Raw genomic sequence first — 16545 nt, forward strand, 5'->3', positions numbered from 1 at the left:
ACTGCGTGACGCTAAATATTTTTCTTCACTCGACCTTAAGAATGGCTACTGGCAGATCGAAGTGGACGAAAGAGACAGAGAGAAGACAGCGTTCGTGACACCTGACGGCCTTTATGAATTCAAAGTGCTACCCTTTGGACTCTGTTCTGCGCCAGCAACCTTCCAACGCATGATGGACACCGTTCTTTCTGGGCTGAAATGGCAGACATGCCTAGTGTACCTTGATGATGTTGTCATTTTTGCTCCTAACTTCGAGGAACACCTCAACCGGCTGCGAATGGTGTTACAGGCGCTCCGTTCGGCACAATTGACGATAAAGCCACAAAAGTGTCACTTTGGTTTCGAAGAGCTCAGTTTTCTTGGTCACGTGATAAGCGCTGACGGAGTACGTCCTGACCCGGAGAAGACTGCCGCTGTGGCACAGTTCCCGCGCCCAACCGACAAAAAGTCCGTTCGTAGGTATCTGGGCCTCTGTGCCTATTACAGACGTTTAGTTGAAAACTTTTCCACAATTGCCGAGCCCCTTACAATGCTTACTAGAGACAATGTATCTTTTGTGTGGCATGATAATCAGGAATCTGCCTTCAACGAGCTACGCAGCCGCCTACAAACTGTCCCAATACTCGCCCATTTTGATGAACGAGCTGCCACTGAAATTCATACTGACGCCAGCAATGTTGGTCTCGGCGCTATTCTCGTTCAGTGGCAGGATGGCAACGAGAAAGTCAGCGTACGCCAGCCGCTCCCTCTCGAAAGCAGAGGCAAACTACTCTACCACAGAGAAGGAATGCATTGCGGTAGTGTGGGCGATTAGCAAGTTCCGACCATATCTCTATGGTCGCCCGTTTCGAGCTGTCAGTGACCATCATTCGTTATGCTGGCTAGCCAACCTCAAAGACCCTTCGGGACGGCTTGCGAGATGCAGCCTTCGCCTCCAGGAATACGACATCACGGTAGTGTACAAGTCCGGCCGTAAGCACAATGACGCCGATTGTTTGTCACGTGCACCTGTCGACGTTGCTCCGGCCGAAGCGGAGGACGACTTCCCGTTTTTTGCTCTCGTCACGTCGTCCGATATGGCCCGGCGTCAACGGGCTGACTCAGAGTTGCGTCCGCTCATCGAGCATCTGGAGGGCCTTAACGTCGCTGTTCCGCGACTTTTCGTTCGAGGTCTGGGTTCCTACAGTCTCCGAGATGGCGTCCTTTACAAGAGAAACTTCGCCCATAACACGGAAACCTTTCTTCTGGTTGTGCCATCCGAACTCCGTCCAGACATCTTGCACGCCTGCCACGACGAGCCATCGGCTGGCCATTCGGGTGTTACGCGGAAGTATTCCCGCATTCGTGCGAAGTATTACTGGCCAAAGTTGCTCTCATCAGTCCAGCAATATGTGAGGACCTGCCGTGACTGCCAGCGACGAAAGACACCACCAGTTAAACCCGCAGGGCTTCTCCAGCCCATCCCACCGCCTACAACACCTTTCCAACAAGTGGGCATGGGCTTGCTGGGCCCATTCCCATTGTCTTCCTCTGGGAGCAAATGGATTGTTGTGGTGACGGGCTACTTAACGCGGTACGCCGAGACACAGGCGCTCCCCCACGCTAGTGCTGCAGAAGTGGCGCAGTTTTTTATGACATCAATCGTCTTGCGTCACGGTGCGCCATCACTCGTCATCACGGACCATGGAACCGCCTTTACGGCGGCATTAATGCAATCTCTCTTCGAACTCACCCACACCAGTCACCGGAAGACAACAGCCTATCATCCCCAAACAAACGGCTTGACTGAACGCCTCAACCGGACGCTTGCAGTGCTTGCTATGTATGTCGACGTTGAGCATCGTACGTGGGACGAAGTTCTTCCTTATGCAACCTTCGCCTACAATACGGCAGAACAGGAGACTACCCGTCTTACACCTTTCCAGCTGGTCTACGGACGGTGTGTCACTACCATGCTGGATGCTATGCTACCCGCTGCTCACAACGACGGAGACATCGGCCCCTACGCTGACGTTGACACATTCGTCCAGCGGGCTGAAGAAGCCCGCCAACTCGCAAGGTGCCGGAGTCGACATCACCAACAACTCGACGCTGGACGCTACAACCTCCGACACCGATGCGTTCGGTACGAGCCCGGTGACTCTGTATGGGTATGAACACCTGTGCGCCGCCGCGGACTCTCCGAAAAGCTCCTCCGACGCTACTTCGGTCCGTACGAGGTGGTTCGTCGCATAAGTGATGTCACATACGAAGTTGTTCCGCGGGACACGACCTCCTTACCACGTCGGCGCCATCCGACCGAGACTGTCCACGTGGTGCGCATGAAGCCCTACCATGACAGGCTGCAACCCGCCGCTTTACCAGCTTAACAGCTCTCTGTATTCCCTGCCGTCCGCCGTCCATACCGAACATTACCTTTGCTGTCCGTGTTCGTGTTCGTTTCCGGCGTCGGGCCGCCGCCTTGATGGAGGGGGTAATGGCGCGTGCTCATGGGAGCGCGCCGACGATGAAGACGAAGTGTGCGTGTGCGTGTGGACAAAGACGAAGTGTGTGTGTGGTTCGGACAGCCATCTTGTGAGTTCTCTGCTGTGCGCTGAACTTCGCTGAAACTGTGATCTGTGCCGGTCCTGTCTTCGTTACAATATATATATGTGTATTTCGTTGTAAGGTGGAAAGTTGGGCGAGTTGAATCTTATTCATGATGAAGTTTAGCGCCAAAAACGAGGACAAAGAAGGAGTGAAGACACAACACGAGCGCTCGTGTTGTGTCTTCACTCCTTCTTTGTCCTCGTTTTTGGCGCTAAACTTCATCATGTATTTCGTTATTTATTCCATTGTTTAACACTTTGAGCACCTGTCAGTCGCCGCCTGTGTCTTGGCCAATCCCCCGCTGTAGGCGCGCGCCATAATTTTGAGAACAACAACAAAAAAAATTTGGCAGAGGCTTAGCTTGGTTAAGCCCGCTAAGTTGCGAAAGCAATAGCCCTGGCTGCGCCTGGTTTGCCTGGTGGTGTGTCTTGGTTGTGCTCTTAGTAAAGCTTATTTATGAAAGTTTTGCCCATTTGTTTTACATGGCATTATACTCACCACACGAGGGCCCACACGTGCTGGGAGATTTATGCGTGCCTCGGTCGCCAAAACGAGCGGCTGACGCTAGCGGATGATTGTCTAGAAGCTTCCCTCTTCTGTCACTCCCACTTCCTCCCTTCCTGTACGGTGCGGTTCGGGGGATCCACCGAGGTGACAGAGAATTTCCTTTCCTCAAAAAGCGTTGCGTTCAAAGGGCAAGGCATCGCGTCCAACGCGTGGTGGCGTTCCTCTCTTCCTGTGGCTCGGGTGTCCACCGAGATGACAGAGAATTACTGCGCCATGCCTTGTCCTTTGAACGCGCCGCTTTTTGAGGAAAGAAAATGGCGCAGTAATTCTCTACCATAGAGTTTCTTACTATTACATAGAGGGAAAGCTGGCGGCGCTGCACTTCAGCCACCATGGACGCTCAAAGCATCATGGGGCGGTGAGCTACTTGTTGCGGGACAGCCGTAGTTTTTGGGGTGCACGGAGTGGCACCACTAAAACGTTTCATTCCGAAAACGTTGTTCGTGTGTGCGCAAACGACTTTCGCGCGAACGTAGTGTGCAAAACCCATAGTAGTGAAAACGCGACAACACACGACGCCAATAAAAGGTTTTACTTTTAGGAAATGCCATTAAAAACCTCTTATAGTGTTTAAGCAACAACATTTTTTTTTGAAAATATATTTACTTTTAAAAGTGCGCTTGTTAATTACGAAATATTAGTTTTTGTAGTGTTCATCACTGGGCCAATAGGAGAGCTAGCCATGCCTTTATTTTGGGCGAACTTTGCACTTAAATGCGTTTCTGCTCGTTTGTTGCAATTTACAGACAGATTATTGAATGTTAGGACATTCTTGATTATCGAATAGCGCTTATTCTTGCATTATTTTTTGGCCAAAAGTTGAAGTTCCGCAACAAGTAGCTCACCGCCCCATGATGCTTTGAGCGCCCATGGTGGCTGAAGCGGTCTCGAGGGGTCTCCATGAAAACTCCCATAGACAGGCTGTCAGCTTTCCCTCTAGGTAATAGTAAGAAACTATGTTCTCTGCCATCTCGGTGGACACCCGAACCGACCGGTAAGCGCGCCGCGCGTCGCAGGAGCACGAATTAGGCCGCGCTTGGTAGCTACCGGCCTCGCTACGCGACGGGCTGAAAGTGCAAGCAGTATTGCTTTCGCAGTAATAATTTCGTGCGCCTGGGGATCTTAAACGTGCACTGACATCGCACAGCGCGAGGCACCAGTTGCGTTTCGGTGCCATCTAAACTGTCTATTTCATCTAAACACGGCCGCCGTGGTCGGGTTCGTGTCGGCAACAGCGGCCTAGTAGCCGAGTTCCCTAACCACTGAGCTACCACGGGGGGTGAAAGGCATTGGATTGATTGATTGATTGATTGATTGAAAACATCTTTATTTATTCAGTATTTTCAGAACATGTGGGTGGACCGCCTAGTCCGGTAGTCCATTGGCTGCTGCTGCTGCGGTGGCCCTCCCCACCAGCCAGTGCTGACGGCCTAACGGTCAGGATCATCGCTGAGCAGAATAGCCTCCCACTGCTCCTCCGAGGGGTTGGGAATGGGGTCAAGTAAGGGATTAAATTGGCATGCCCACACCATATGGTAGAGGTTAGCTACCTCTCCACAGTGTGGGCACTGCGGAGAGTATAGTTTAGGGTACCACAGGTGTAATTTAGCTGGTGTTGGGTATGTGTTGGTTTGTAGTCTCCTAAGGATGTTCTCTTCTAACTTATTAGAGAGTTTTAGCTGAGCGGGTTTACTGTCCGCTCCGCTCGCAGTTCCCAGCGGAGCCACAGCGGAGCGTCGCGCAAGAGTAGAGTTTTAGCGCAGCGTCTTCCCCGTCCGCTCAAGCGAGGCGACTCGTTGCGCCTCCTAGTGGTGGTAACTGGACTTGCCAGAAAATGGTTATAAGTAAGCCTCTCTGATATATGCGTGAATAAATAAATGATAGCTGTTTACGTTTGCTGTATGCTTTCTGATCACAACAGTGATTTGGTTTTAGCAGTGAAGCTTTCGTATTACAAAAAAAAATTAAATGTCTGCCATTGCGAGAGCCAAGCCAAGACCACGCAAGTCACCCGTCGCAACGTGCGCGTGTACGCATTTGTAGCGTTGTCTAGCGTGTGCATTCATCTTCTACGCGTGCGAGCGTCGATCGTGATCGAGTTACGTTCGCAAGTTATCCGACACCGTCTGCAATCTGTTCGCCATGCCAAAAAGTATCCGGCAAGACCAGCGCTGGCGGCCGCCATGTTGAATGTTTACGTTTGGTTCGGCTAGCGCGAGCCCAGAAGGCTTTGCGCGAGGCCCGCTCGTCGACCCGCTCCGGACTCCGCTTGGCTCGCGCGGGAGCGGGGCGGAGGAGCCGTACCGCTCGCGCGCTCCCGCCTGAGCGCTTGGCGCATGCGCAGTAGCGCTCCCGCTAGCTCGCTGAGCGGAGCGAGCGCACAAACACGCTCAGCTAAAACTCTCTATTGAGGGAGGCATTGGAGAAATTTGGTTTTAAGGCGGAAGCCTTTAATGCCTCATCGTTGTATGCAGGAGTTGTCGACAGAAATATCACGCTTTTCAGTTGGTCGAAATGGAATGCACAGCTCGCGAATTTCTATCTGGGCCAATTGTGCTTTGGCTAGTAACCATGCCATTAATTCAAGGGATCGTATAGTGGTGTTCCAAGTAGGACTGAGTTAGTTAAACTTAATTAACCAATTTGCCTAATTAACCTAACTTGCTCGGGGTCTACCAATGGGAATAAGGCTTTCTGACTATTATACCCTAGTAGGGATTACGCCTTGGCTGGTATAAGCATTTTTGGCCTCGGGGGAAGAAAGCATGCCCGAGACACTAATACACCCAAAACCATGTTTTTTATTCTTCATTGTTCAAGCAGTGATGGGTCACCGGAACCGTGCGCGCATCCAAGGCGACGCTCGATTTGCACGTCCAACTGCCGCAGCACACCATAGCATGCGGCTGAACGGTCACAGACGTCCGACTAGAAGCACGATCCCTTCTGTATGGCTGCTTCAGGATGACATGACGCCACAATGAAGCCCCTCTCGCTGCCCCGTGTAGAACTGGCTGCAGCATCTGCATGACAATGAAATGGCATCTGATTAACCTGGCCCCTCCAACGGCGCTTTCAAGCAAGAAGACACCATAGGTCGGCGCAAGTAGAGCGCTGACATACTTCGAACGAGTGCCTGCCGTTTTTTTCACTCTTGTGCAGGCGCCATCTCCACGTCCCTGTGTGAAACGAGCTATCGTGAGGTCCACCATGCGAAGGATTTCAAATAATGTCAGCCGTAGATATTGAGGACGTCGTAAATTAGGGTTGTGCGTAACTTACGAACCGTCGTTGCCGCAACCTCTACGTCCGACCGGAATAATGCCTTTTTACAGGAGCACCCAGAACAAAGACTCTATCCAGGAAAACAGTGTCGTTTAACCGCGGCTACCATGTCCAAATAATAAAAACATAACACAAGTTAGTAGTTTCGGTTTGTGAGAAGCTTTTAGTCAACGTCATGGATACGATTAAGGCTAGCATTTAATGTTTGAATATCGAGATTTTCTTTCTTCGCCTTTCTTTCGCGCCCTCCTCTCTTTTCTTGCTTTGTTCGTGAAACAACGGGCCCACTAATGCTTCCTTCTGTGGCTTACTCACTTTTTGTGTAACTGTGGAAGGTGATCCACATTTATTGAAGGAAGCCCGGTAGCCGCGACTGATGCCGGCGGAGCGGGCTGTTGACACTCCTGGCCAGGCCTGTTGCAGAGACTGTTCTATCCTGCGCAACCGAGGTCGCGCACCAAGCTTCCTCTTCGTCATCAGCACCGCGGTCGAAGCCAAACGCCGCCACAGAACGTTGACCCCGCACTCGCCTGCTCCGTTAGGTGGGCTGCGATAATTGCCGAACTAAGCACATCTTCGAGGCTATCAGTTGTCCAACTGCTGTTTCCCGCTGGGCCGGCGTGCTCCTGTAGCTAGGTCAACGGGGCCTAGCCGCCTGCAATAGGAACATTTGAGACGGCACACTGTGTTGGATGATCCGCAACTTAATCGATTCTTCGTTACGTGCATTGCTGTGTTGTTTTGGGATCTATGGCACCTCAGGAACAAAGATCGTCATGAGCGAACTGAGCTTCACACTGTTAGTTTTTCAACACATCTCCTTCGAGGAGCCTTAAGACACCGGATAAGCACCATTTGAACCGCATTTATGAGACGGGTGCATGGGGGTCTGCAGGCCTCAGCACAAAGGTGCGTTCTATAGCATGGATGCTTGTATTGTTCAACCGCTCATTGTCAGTGCTAATCATTTAATAATGTAAAGCTTGGATTATTCCCCTCGCAAGAATCAATGTCAGCAGCTCTGCAATCAACATGAAATTCTTCTGTCCCTGTTGTTCTTTCAGACGCCCCTATGTAAATGGGCAGTCGGGAGGGAGATGTCAGGAGGTCGCATACTCCAGACAGTTCCTGGCCTGGTCACCTGGAACTCCTGAATTATCATAGGACAGCTGTCAGAAGGCACTCGTCGGTGCCGCAAGTAGCTTCCGCTTGTTGTTCACAATAAAAACGCATTGCGCAGTAGAAAAATAAGAAAGAGCCGGTCCAAAAATAGAAGAGAAATTTTTGTTGTTCTGCGGTAGAAGGACAGTGGCGCATGCTTGACCGCTGCACCACTGCGCTAGGAGTGGCAGGAAGACCACTAGGGATCTATGAATATAGAGAATTACTAATTCTGCATATATGTACACTGACGCGTTATCGATATTCGAATAGCTGCCATCCAAGGATCTTAACATCGGTACCGAAGTGAGAACCGAACTGCTAGCGGAGCTAATTGACATTTGGCCGGACTACACAAATCGACCACCATTTTTTGCATCACGAATCTGGTTTTGCATCACGAGATTTGGTTATTTAATTTAGCAACATAAGTTTAGAAGAGGAACAAGATGGTTAAAAAACAGAAAAAAAACATGCTCTTGATAGAGAGCACGACCCTCTGCGTGATTGCACTTTCCTTGGTTAAAAATGTAGGCAAAAATTCACCTGGATGACCAGTAAGGAGCTTAAGGAAAGATGCACTAAGGCACTGCGCAATAGAGTGCTGCCTTTCATGCTGCAGTATGATCCACGAGAAGCAAGAATTAGTGTGAAAGCTGCGTAACCACGGCGGAAATTGTGCACTCAGAAAAATTAGGGGGTGTTTAACCAAACAATGCGGGGAATCTCCCATTGTCCTTTGCACGCCTAAAAGCACTACAGCGACGTTTAAAGCCGGCACCAAGAAGATTTTTACTGAACTGCTCATGGTATTGCCTGGAATGGAAAATTGATTCAGAACTGTTAATGCAGACCTGAAGGTAAGCAAGCGAATTATATGATGAGGATTTAAATTTTTGAGCCCCATTTATTTACTGCTTCTAAAACGAAACGAAAAAGAAAATTTTAATCATCTCACGTTCTTTACCAGAACACGCACTAAAATTTCAGGAAAGCTGCGCTAGTTGGATCATCATATTAGTATAAAAGAGTATAAAACACTTTGACAAGCAATTAGTCGAAACGCTAGTCCGAGCCGGATAGTTATCGCTCATCTTGTCGACTTCCTTGTCTGCGTCTTTCGCGCTATTTTTCCCCAATACACATACTAAAATTTGATGCATTGAGGTTTTCGAATAAATGTACGTGGAAAGTAATTACTTGTAACCTATATGCATACAGTAGTGGCTGCATATATTTGTATATATCATAGTGAAGAGAAAGGCACACACATATAACTTTCTGCTGAGCAGAACAGAACGGGGCAAACTGACTCGAAGGAATCACTGAAATACTAAAAATGTGCGTAGATACTGTCACCATGCAGCAGCAAAGGAAAATTACCTCCTGGGTACCAGTTTCAGGTAATGAGCAGACAGTCCAGTTGCTGTACGAATAAAAATCCGCCATTACAGCCAAGTGATAAAGCCAACAGGGCAAAAGATATGAACTTCTTTGCTAGCGCGAGTGAACTATTTTTTTTTTATTTTTAAGCTGAAAGGTCCAACTAGCGGAACGTCCTCTGGAGATATGGGTACAAATTTCAATTTCTCCTGCCTTTCAGACTGTGCTTCTTCGCGAAAATAATATTTTTGGAGCTGACGCCAGCCTCAATGAAGTAACTGATCAGTTCCCGATTTAGCACGAAAGACGATGGACACATAAAATAAAAACAGCTTTTGTCACTATTTTGCCTAGTCAGTGTTTTCTAGGTGGTTGAGCTGCACGCTTGCTTTTTTATTGCGAAAGCAATATTGCTAGCACTTTTGTGCCGTCGGCGGAGGTCGTTCCTTCGCTGTCACGTGGCACGACCACGTCATAGCGTGACGTCACGACCACAGGAGAGCAGGGGTCCTAACTCGTCTGTTCCGCCGTAGTCGTTCCTTCGCTCGGCGCACGACCACGTGACAGCGTGACGTCACGACCAGAGAAGAGCAGGGGCCCCAACTCGTCCGTTCGGCCGTAGTCGTTCCTTCGCTCGGCCCGGCGGCTACCACGTGACGGCCTCCTCGGCCCGCCGCGTGAGGGCGCTCGCTAGGAGAGGATAAGCGGGGCGCCGCAGGCGCGTTCCGCTTAGTCATGTCTGAGGAGTTGTGCAAGGCGTCCCTGGAGCGACGTGCTGCGCGCAAACGCCGGCGCCGTGCCGAGGAGACAGATGAAGAAAGAGAAAGGCAAAAGCGGTTGGCTAAGCAACACGCCTATGCCGCAGAATGGCGAGCCCGGCGGCGTTCTACAAGTTCTCTTTCAGTCGCAACAACAAGGCATCGCGCCGAACGGGTGGTGGTGTTCCTCCCTTCCTTTACGGTGTGGTTAGGGTGTCCACCGAGATGACAGAGAATTACTGCACCATTTCCTTTCTTCAAAAAGCCGGTAGCCACGCGTGACCTGTACACGCGGCGCACTGCGTTCTAAGACGCTTTCAGTCGTCGTTCAGCGCCGGCCGGTAGCCACGCGTGACCTGTAGATGCGGCGCACTGCGTTCCTTCAGTTGAAGGCGCTGCGCGCTTTCGCAACCTGCCAGGCTTAACCAAAGCGAAGCCGCGGCCAATTTTTTTACCTCGTTAGGGCCTACTTTTGACAGCACATGGCGCCAGTATTTTTTGTGACCTTGTAGGAATCATGTGGCACTTGAGAGAAGGCTGGATAGCCTTCCGCGCCCTCAATTCTCAAAATACATTACTCCAATGCTTACTTTTCTGCAAAAAAGGCAGTCAGCGTCGCTTGCTTCAGCAAGGTATTAAAGCACCGAGTAGAATCCGAGGGACGCTTTCTCTCTGAATGTAGTAGTCACTTCTCTCGAGAACAAAAGCGCATCATCCTCAACTGTCTGCCATGTGTAAGCCTGAATGAAAAAACGAACTTCAGTCGAAGATGTCTCCCCTCTCACTCACCCTATGCCGGACCCGCGATGAACCACAGCTCAGGACGCACAAAGCTGCCTGCAGCGGGCTGCCACATCCAAGACGCCAGAGGCATGCTGCGAAGGCGTTCGGAAATAAAGATGATGCTCAGAAATAAAGGCGATGGAAAACTGAAGGTGAACTACTCCACTCGTTCATCCCCTACAGCATTTCTAGCGTTTTGTAAGCTAAAAAGTTTGCTCTAGATTTCCAGTGACATGTATATGAGACACTTTGTGTTTAATAGCGCTGCATTAGCAGCTGGCACTAAAACTATCTCGTCGACGAACGCTTTCTGAAGTGCGACCAGACACATACTGGCAGCACTTACATATCAGTGGTATTTACACCAGCCACTTAATCGGAAATGCAGAAAATTCATTCTAGGTCTTGCCTGCAACGAACAGAGGGCTGACTGCTTAGCACTACTCACCCGCAGTCTATCACATGGAACTGAACTTTCGTCTGGGTACGCGGGTGTAGGCATCCGCGTAAAGCCATCAGAGCGTTTGCGACGAGACCCAGCTGACAGGCGCTGCATTCGAAAAGACAGGCAGAGTTGGAGTAGTACCGGCAACTCAACAGCAGTAATTCAATCACACTGAAACGTAAGTTCGCGCACATTCACGTTCAGGCAAACAAAGTGCGCACCTCTGATTGCTTCTTTACCTGTCAATATACGGTTTCGTTGGAACCGAGTCGGCAAAGATTCTGCGCCCGTAGTTATGACCCCAACCACTGGGCAATAGGTTACGCACCTACCCGGCCGGAGTTTCATGATTAAAGCTACACCTAGAGCGACATAGAACCGTACCAACAGGCTGAGGAATTACCCCACTCCAAATTATGAGTATTTTCAGAGTACCTCACTTCACCCTATGCAATACGCACTGGTCATTGTGATCTGGCGGCCAAATCAACTAAGCAAGAACAGAAAGAGAAATGTTGCCTACAAGCTCTGAAAGCTCTACCCAGGCCCTCTTCTCTCTTCGCCGCCGCGACAGCTCAGTGGCTATGGTGCTCGGCTGCTGATCCGAAAGCGCGGGTTCCATCCCAGCCCCGGTGGTCAAATTTCGATTCAGGCGAAATTCTAGAGGCCCGTGTGCTGTGCGATGCCAGTGCACATGATAGAACCCTAGGCGGTTGAAATTTTCGGAGCCCTTCACTATGGCGTCCCTCATGGCCTGAGTGGCCGAGGGACATTAAACGGCACAAAACCATAAAGCATTCTTCTGTCTTCATCACGCACTGCACGGGAGAAGTTAGAGTTCGAGAGGTGCGGATGAGAGGAAAAAAGATCATAAAGTAGCGAGCGAGCAACAGAAAAGGCTTTAGGAAAAAGGAGAAGGTAAGGTAAAGTAACTGGCAGCGTTTATAACAGTCTCCATAAAGAGAAACATCACCATCATATAATAAGTGAGGTAGACACTCAATAAACAAAAAATTTAAGCTTCTATTATTGCGAAAGAAATATTTCTATGGGAAACCTCGAGCCAGATCTTGCGATTTTCGTCGGTTTGTGGTGTTTCTGGGTTTTTTCAAGTGAAATAAATAAATGAAACGAATATCCGCGACTGGCATTCGAACCCGTGGTGGCGCGAAAAGATCAGCTTCACTGTCCCCTGCGTGATAGCCCTATGCTCTTTCAATTTCGAGTGAGAACTATTGGGGACACTTCGCGTTTAATAGCTCTGCATAGCAGCTGCCGCTGAAACCATTTTGTGCACGAATGCTTTCTGAGGCGCTGCCAAAGTGTCCGCCGAGAAAGGCCACATAATTTCTTCTCCATATAAGGCAGGCGCTCCGTTAAAGTGAACCCATCACCATGGGCTACACAAGTGGAATTAACAGCTTTCGAAGCGTGTTCACGAGCCTGCGTTAGACACGGAGGCGGGACTGTCACACATGCGTGATTTCGCCTTCGTAGCAAAGGAAATAGCTGGACCGCGTGTCCGCATTTTGCGCCGGGTTGGTGAAGTGACGCCCACTTCATTTTCTCAGTTTGCTGACTGCTCGCTACGCAGGCCTGCACGTCTAACGTATTTGCGCCGACCATTCATGCGACGCTGACAACACAACTCGAATGTGTGTGCCGTGTGTGCCTTAAAGTGTGTGCCTTAATGTGTGTGCCTTAAAGAATAATAACTTCACTGGATCGTCCATGGAAAATCATGTTTGATTATCTTCGAGTAGCAAAATTTTCTGCTCTGCGCGTTCATGGGGTGAATCTTCTAGTAAATAGCATATTAGGAACAAACTCTCCTGTCCTGTAGATCATACTAATTTTGTCTTTTAACAACACAAGATATGCTGTTGGAAGCAATTTCAACCTTCCGTTTCATATCAATACGTAAGGTGAGAGATTATTTCAATTCATCCCGACGAAAGTCAGGAAAACATGGCTAATAGAAATTCTGCTTTCGAGAGATTTAAAGCTCTCTTAGAAGTTATTTTTCTGGTACATTTACATTTTTTGGTAAATGTACATTTTGTTCAAACGTTCATTTGCACTTCCCTTAAGTGGTTGCCTAAATGCCTTGTTTTGTAACCGACCGGACACCGGATGATTTCGCTGTCTTACATCGCTGTTGATATTTTGCTGAAATCTTAGTTTCGACATTTGTTAATGCGGCTGCCCAAATGTCTCGTTTTGTATTTGACCGGATACTAACATGGTAGGTCATCGGTCCAAATATATTGTACAAATTTTCCTCGAATGAGCAAATAAAGCTTCCGTTGACTGATTCAGTAATGCAAGAGATGGGGTCATTCAACGGAGCCGCGCAGTTATGTCCTCCACTTTTATAGCATTTCAATACCGTCCGCTGCTTGAAAGCTAGTAGCGAGTTGCACTTCTAGGCTCGATTAAGCTTGCACTCAACCTGAAAAAGGCCTCCCACTTCTCAGGATGGGTCGCCAAATAGCTCGGAACATATTACGCTTAGGCTGGCGATTTGTTCTCTAAATTTTATACGAGTAAAAACTTTTCATTGCTCTTAAATTCTGGTTCTTAAATGCACCACAGCCAAAAAGCGCACCCTCTTTCTCCGCTCCCTCGCTCCACGATGTGTGTCCCTGATAGGACAAGTATAAAATAAAGTTGACAGAGGGTGGACGCAAAAAGTGCCCCGCCATAACGCTTTAGTGGGCGTTGGAACCACAAACCCACAATAATAGACAATTGGGGCATGCAAGCTAAGCAAATCACTAATGAATAGTGAGTAGCAGTGGAATAAAAAAAGAGTTGGACGTCAAAAATAACTCACCTGGTCAAAGTAGTGCGACAAGACTCGCTGCCGCAGGGACGCCAGTACACGATGCAAGTATTCCACACGATCCCATGGCCATCGACATCAGGAGCAGCCGTGAGCTGCTGATGTCTGCATCGTTACGCAGAGTTTCAGAACGCGCGGCCCATCATGGCCCAGTCACGAATGCACGTCAACCTACACATTGCCTCAATTATTATCAATGCTTGTCAAGCTATCCACTTTTCGAAGGGAGTCTCCAGCCTAGCCGCCTCGGTCACGGTACAGCACGATTCGCTCCTAGTACAGTTTGAGTCTTGAGCCAGAGCGTCCATATTAAGGACACACGACTGCACTCGCTAGAAACGGGAATTTAGGAACGATCAATATTGGCCCCGCTGCTAGATCTAAATTCATGCCGTCGACGATAAGGAAACTGCGTAATAAGTTAAAATTTCCAAACCATGCCTACCATACCATGATACCAACCCATGGTCACCAAAAATAACCGATATCATGCAGTTCACTCGTGAAAGCAGAAAGTTGCAGCGAAACCTGCATGTCTTTTAGAGGCTATCACTCAAATTTTTTTGAACTCTGCTTCACTATGGCAAGTGGCAACGTGCCCACAGCGTTGTGTGCAACCTGCCCACTTTATTTCAAGACTGATCATACAAATCGAGCCTCTAACTGAAAACAAAATGGAAGTTAAAACCGAAGTGCTAGTGCACCTGATTAGCATTTCGTCTGAGCACTCTAAATCGTCCGTCATTTTGTTTCCATTCATAGCTATTAAAAAACATCGTTTTCTTTCATGGGGCCTTTCTGATAAGAACGCGCTAATCATTCGAGGCGCAGGAAATTCAGTTATTCTGCTCTGTCCCTACATGCGTGGTCACACCGTTAATCATGGCCGTACAGTGATGAGTTCTGTAAAATGGTCAAGGTAAAGAGCACCAAACAAGCCGTCATGTTTGTGGTAGGAGCTGCTGCCCGTTCATCCGACTTTTACTACGCTAAATACGTGTCGCAAGAGTCGTTCAGCCCGTCCTGTTCTTGTAACGTTCTAGGTTCGCGTTCGCTAACCTCAAAGTGATAGCGGTCCGTTAGGCGGCTCGCCGGTCCTCATATACTCCCATATCAGCCCCGGTTAAAGCAGGACGCATAGCCTTCGCGACGGGCCACTCTGAACACGCCTTTAGACAACTACTGTTTATTAGGCAACCGCCATTCAATACCATAATCACACAAGGAAAATATCCATAATTTCTGCTCACATGGAATCAGCAGTGAGGACAGGCGCTGTAGGGTAAGCTACACTAAATTTTAAGGCGAAAACCTTTAATGGCTCATACTGTCACCTGTTAACAAAGCGTGTAACACACGTTTAACTCGGGAAGTAAAGCAGATAGAAGAAACTTAACTCGGGAACTAAAGAAGATAGAAGAAACCCAAAGGTTGCTTAAGATAGAGGAGGTTTGGTTTGGCCGAAGGAACTCAGGCTATGAGGGAGGCCGTAGTGAAGGGCTCCGGAAATTTCGACCACCTGGGGCTCTATAACGTGCACTGACTTCGCACAGTACACGGGCATCTGGAATTTCCCCTCCATCGAAATTCAGCCGACGCGGCCGGGATAGAGAAGGAAAAAATAAACCTAGGAGCTAGGTTTGAAGGCTGTGTAATAATTAGTTAATTATAATCAAAATATCAAAATTGCGGCGAAATAGCACGGTCGTGGATATAGCTACGGGACTGGTGAGATGTCACATCCACCGCAAGTCGTCAGTGCATAGTAAAAATTCTTACAAAATGGTAGGAGAATGTATAATATGTGTGAAATTATATAGAAAAATATGTAAGTAAGCGTAATTAACACTTAAGATGCCTGAAAAGTGTTTAATTGCGGTATCGAAAAAGCCACGAGAACGGTGTGACGTCACATCCACCCGAAAGCGTCCTTGTCTTTTTCTTCTCAACACTTTAGTTGCCAGAGTGGCCTCGCGATTTTTTTCTTCTTACTACCTTACCTTTGTCTGGAAAAGAAAAATTTTTTGGAGATAAAAAATTTTAAGACTTTTCATTTTCGTGAAATCACGACAGCAAAGATCAGGTTCTTCTTCTTCTTTGCACCAGAGGTGCCCCGCCAGAGACGGTTGGTTTAACTGGAAGACTGAAGCTTATTTCTTCGCACCAGGGGTGCCCCGTCAGAGACGCTCTTGTGCTCAGTTGAGACACAGGGATAAAAAAGGCAATAACTGAAGATTTATATACAAATATTTACAGAATATACAAGTTAGATACAACGGGAAAAAGACAAACAACAAAAAGGGTGGAACTGGCTAACACTAGGGGAGGCCCCTACTCGGCGTTGCCGAAGATGCGTAGCATCTAATCTTAGCGCAGAACCCCGCTTCCGGCTCTGGGGCCCAGTTTTAAAGCCTTAAAGGCCCGGCCCACATTCCGTAGCTTCCAATCATGTTGTGCTTCTAACATGATTGGTTCTTCAAGGGCACGGCCAGCTCTCCGGCTTCAACAAGGTAGACGACCCTCTCTACCACAAAATAAAATAAAAACGAACACAAATATACATTCGTGCCAGCACGTGCGCGAATCGGTACCGCGGGACGGTGGACACCCGTAGTTCCCGGCGCGTTCGCGAGCGGTCGCGTTCCAAGAAAGGAGACGCTCCGCTTTGAGCGCCGCTAGCCGCGTTCCAATGACCCCACGTACACTGCCGATCCCTTACAACGACCTAA

General features: G+C 48.8%; 1 protein-coding gene across 18 annotated transcripts in view; it reads right to left on the minus strand.

Moving 5' to 3' along the window:
- Positions 1-5937: 5937 nt before the first annotated feature.
- Positions 5938-16545, minus strand: part of LOC149346592 (uncharacterized) — a 35568-nt gene continuing 24960 nt past the window's right edge. For 9 of the 18 annotated variants that reach the window (XR_016292414.1, XR_016292405.1, XR_016292413.1 and 6 more), the window contains 4 exons: positions 10975-11076; positions 10533-10648; positions 6757-7096; positions 5938-6179 (listed from right to left, as the gene is read on the minus strand). Coding sequence is in view for 2 of the 18 variants with exons in the window: in XM_089586505.1 (XP_089442631.1) it covers positions 10534-10648; positions 10975-11076 (217 nt within the window). In the remaining 16 variants the exon portion in view is untranslated. Of the gene's footprint in view, positions 6180-6756; positions 7097-10532; positions 10649-10974; positions 11077-13807; positions 13922-16545 lie in introns of those variants that run through there. The other 9 variants (XR_016292406.1, XR_016292409.1, XR_016292407.1 and 6 more) reach the window with 9 other exon arrangements.

The sequence above is a fragment of the Amblyomma mixtum genome, chromosome 4 (genome assembly GCF_055824585.1).
Source record: "Amblyomma mixtum isolate Tamu chromosome 4, ASM5582458v1, whole genome shotgun sequence".
NCBI lineage: Eukaryota > Metazoa > Arthropoda > Arachnida > Ixodida > Ixodidae > Amblyomma > Amblyomma mixtum.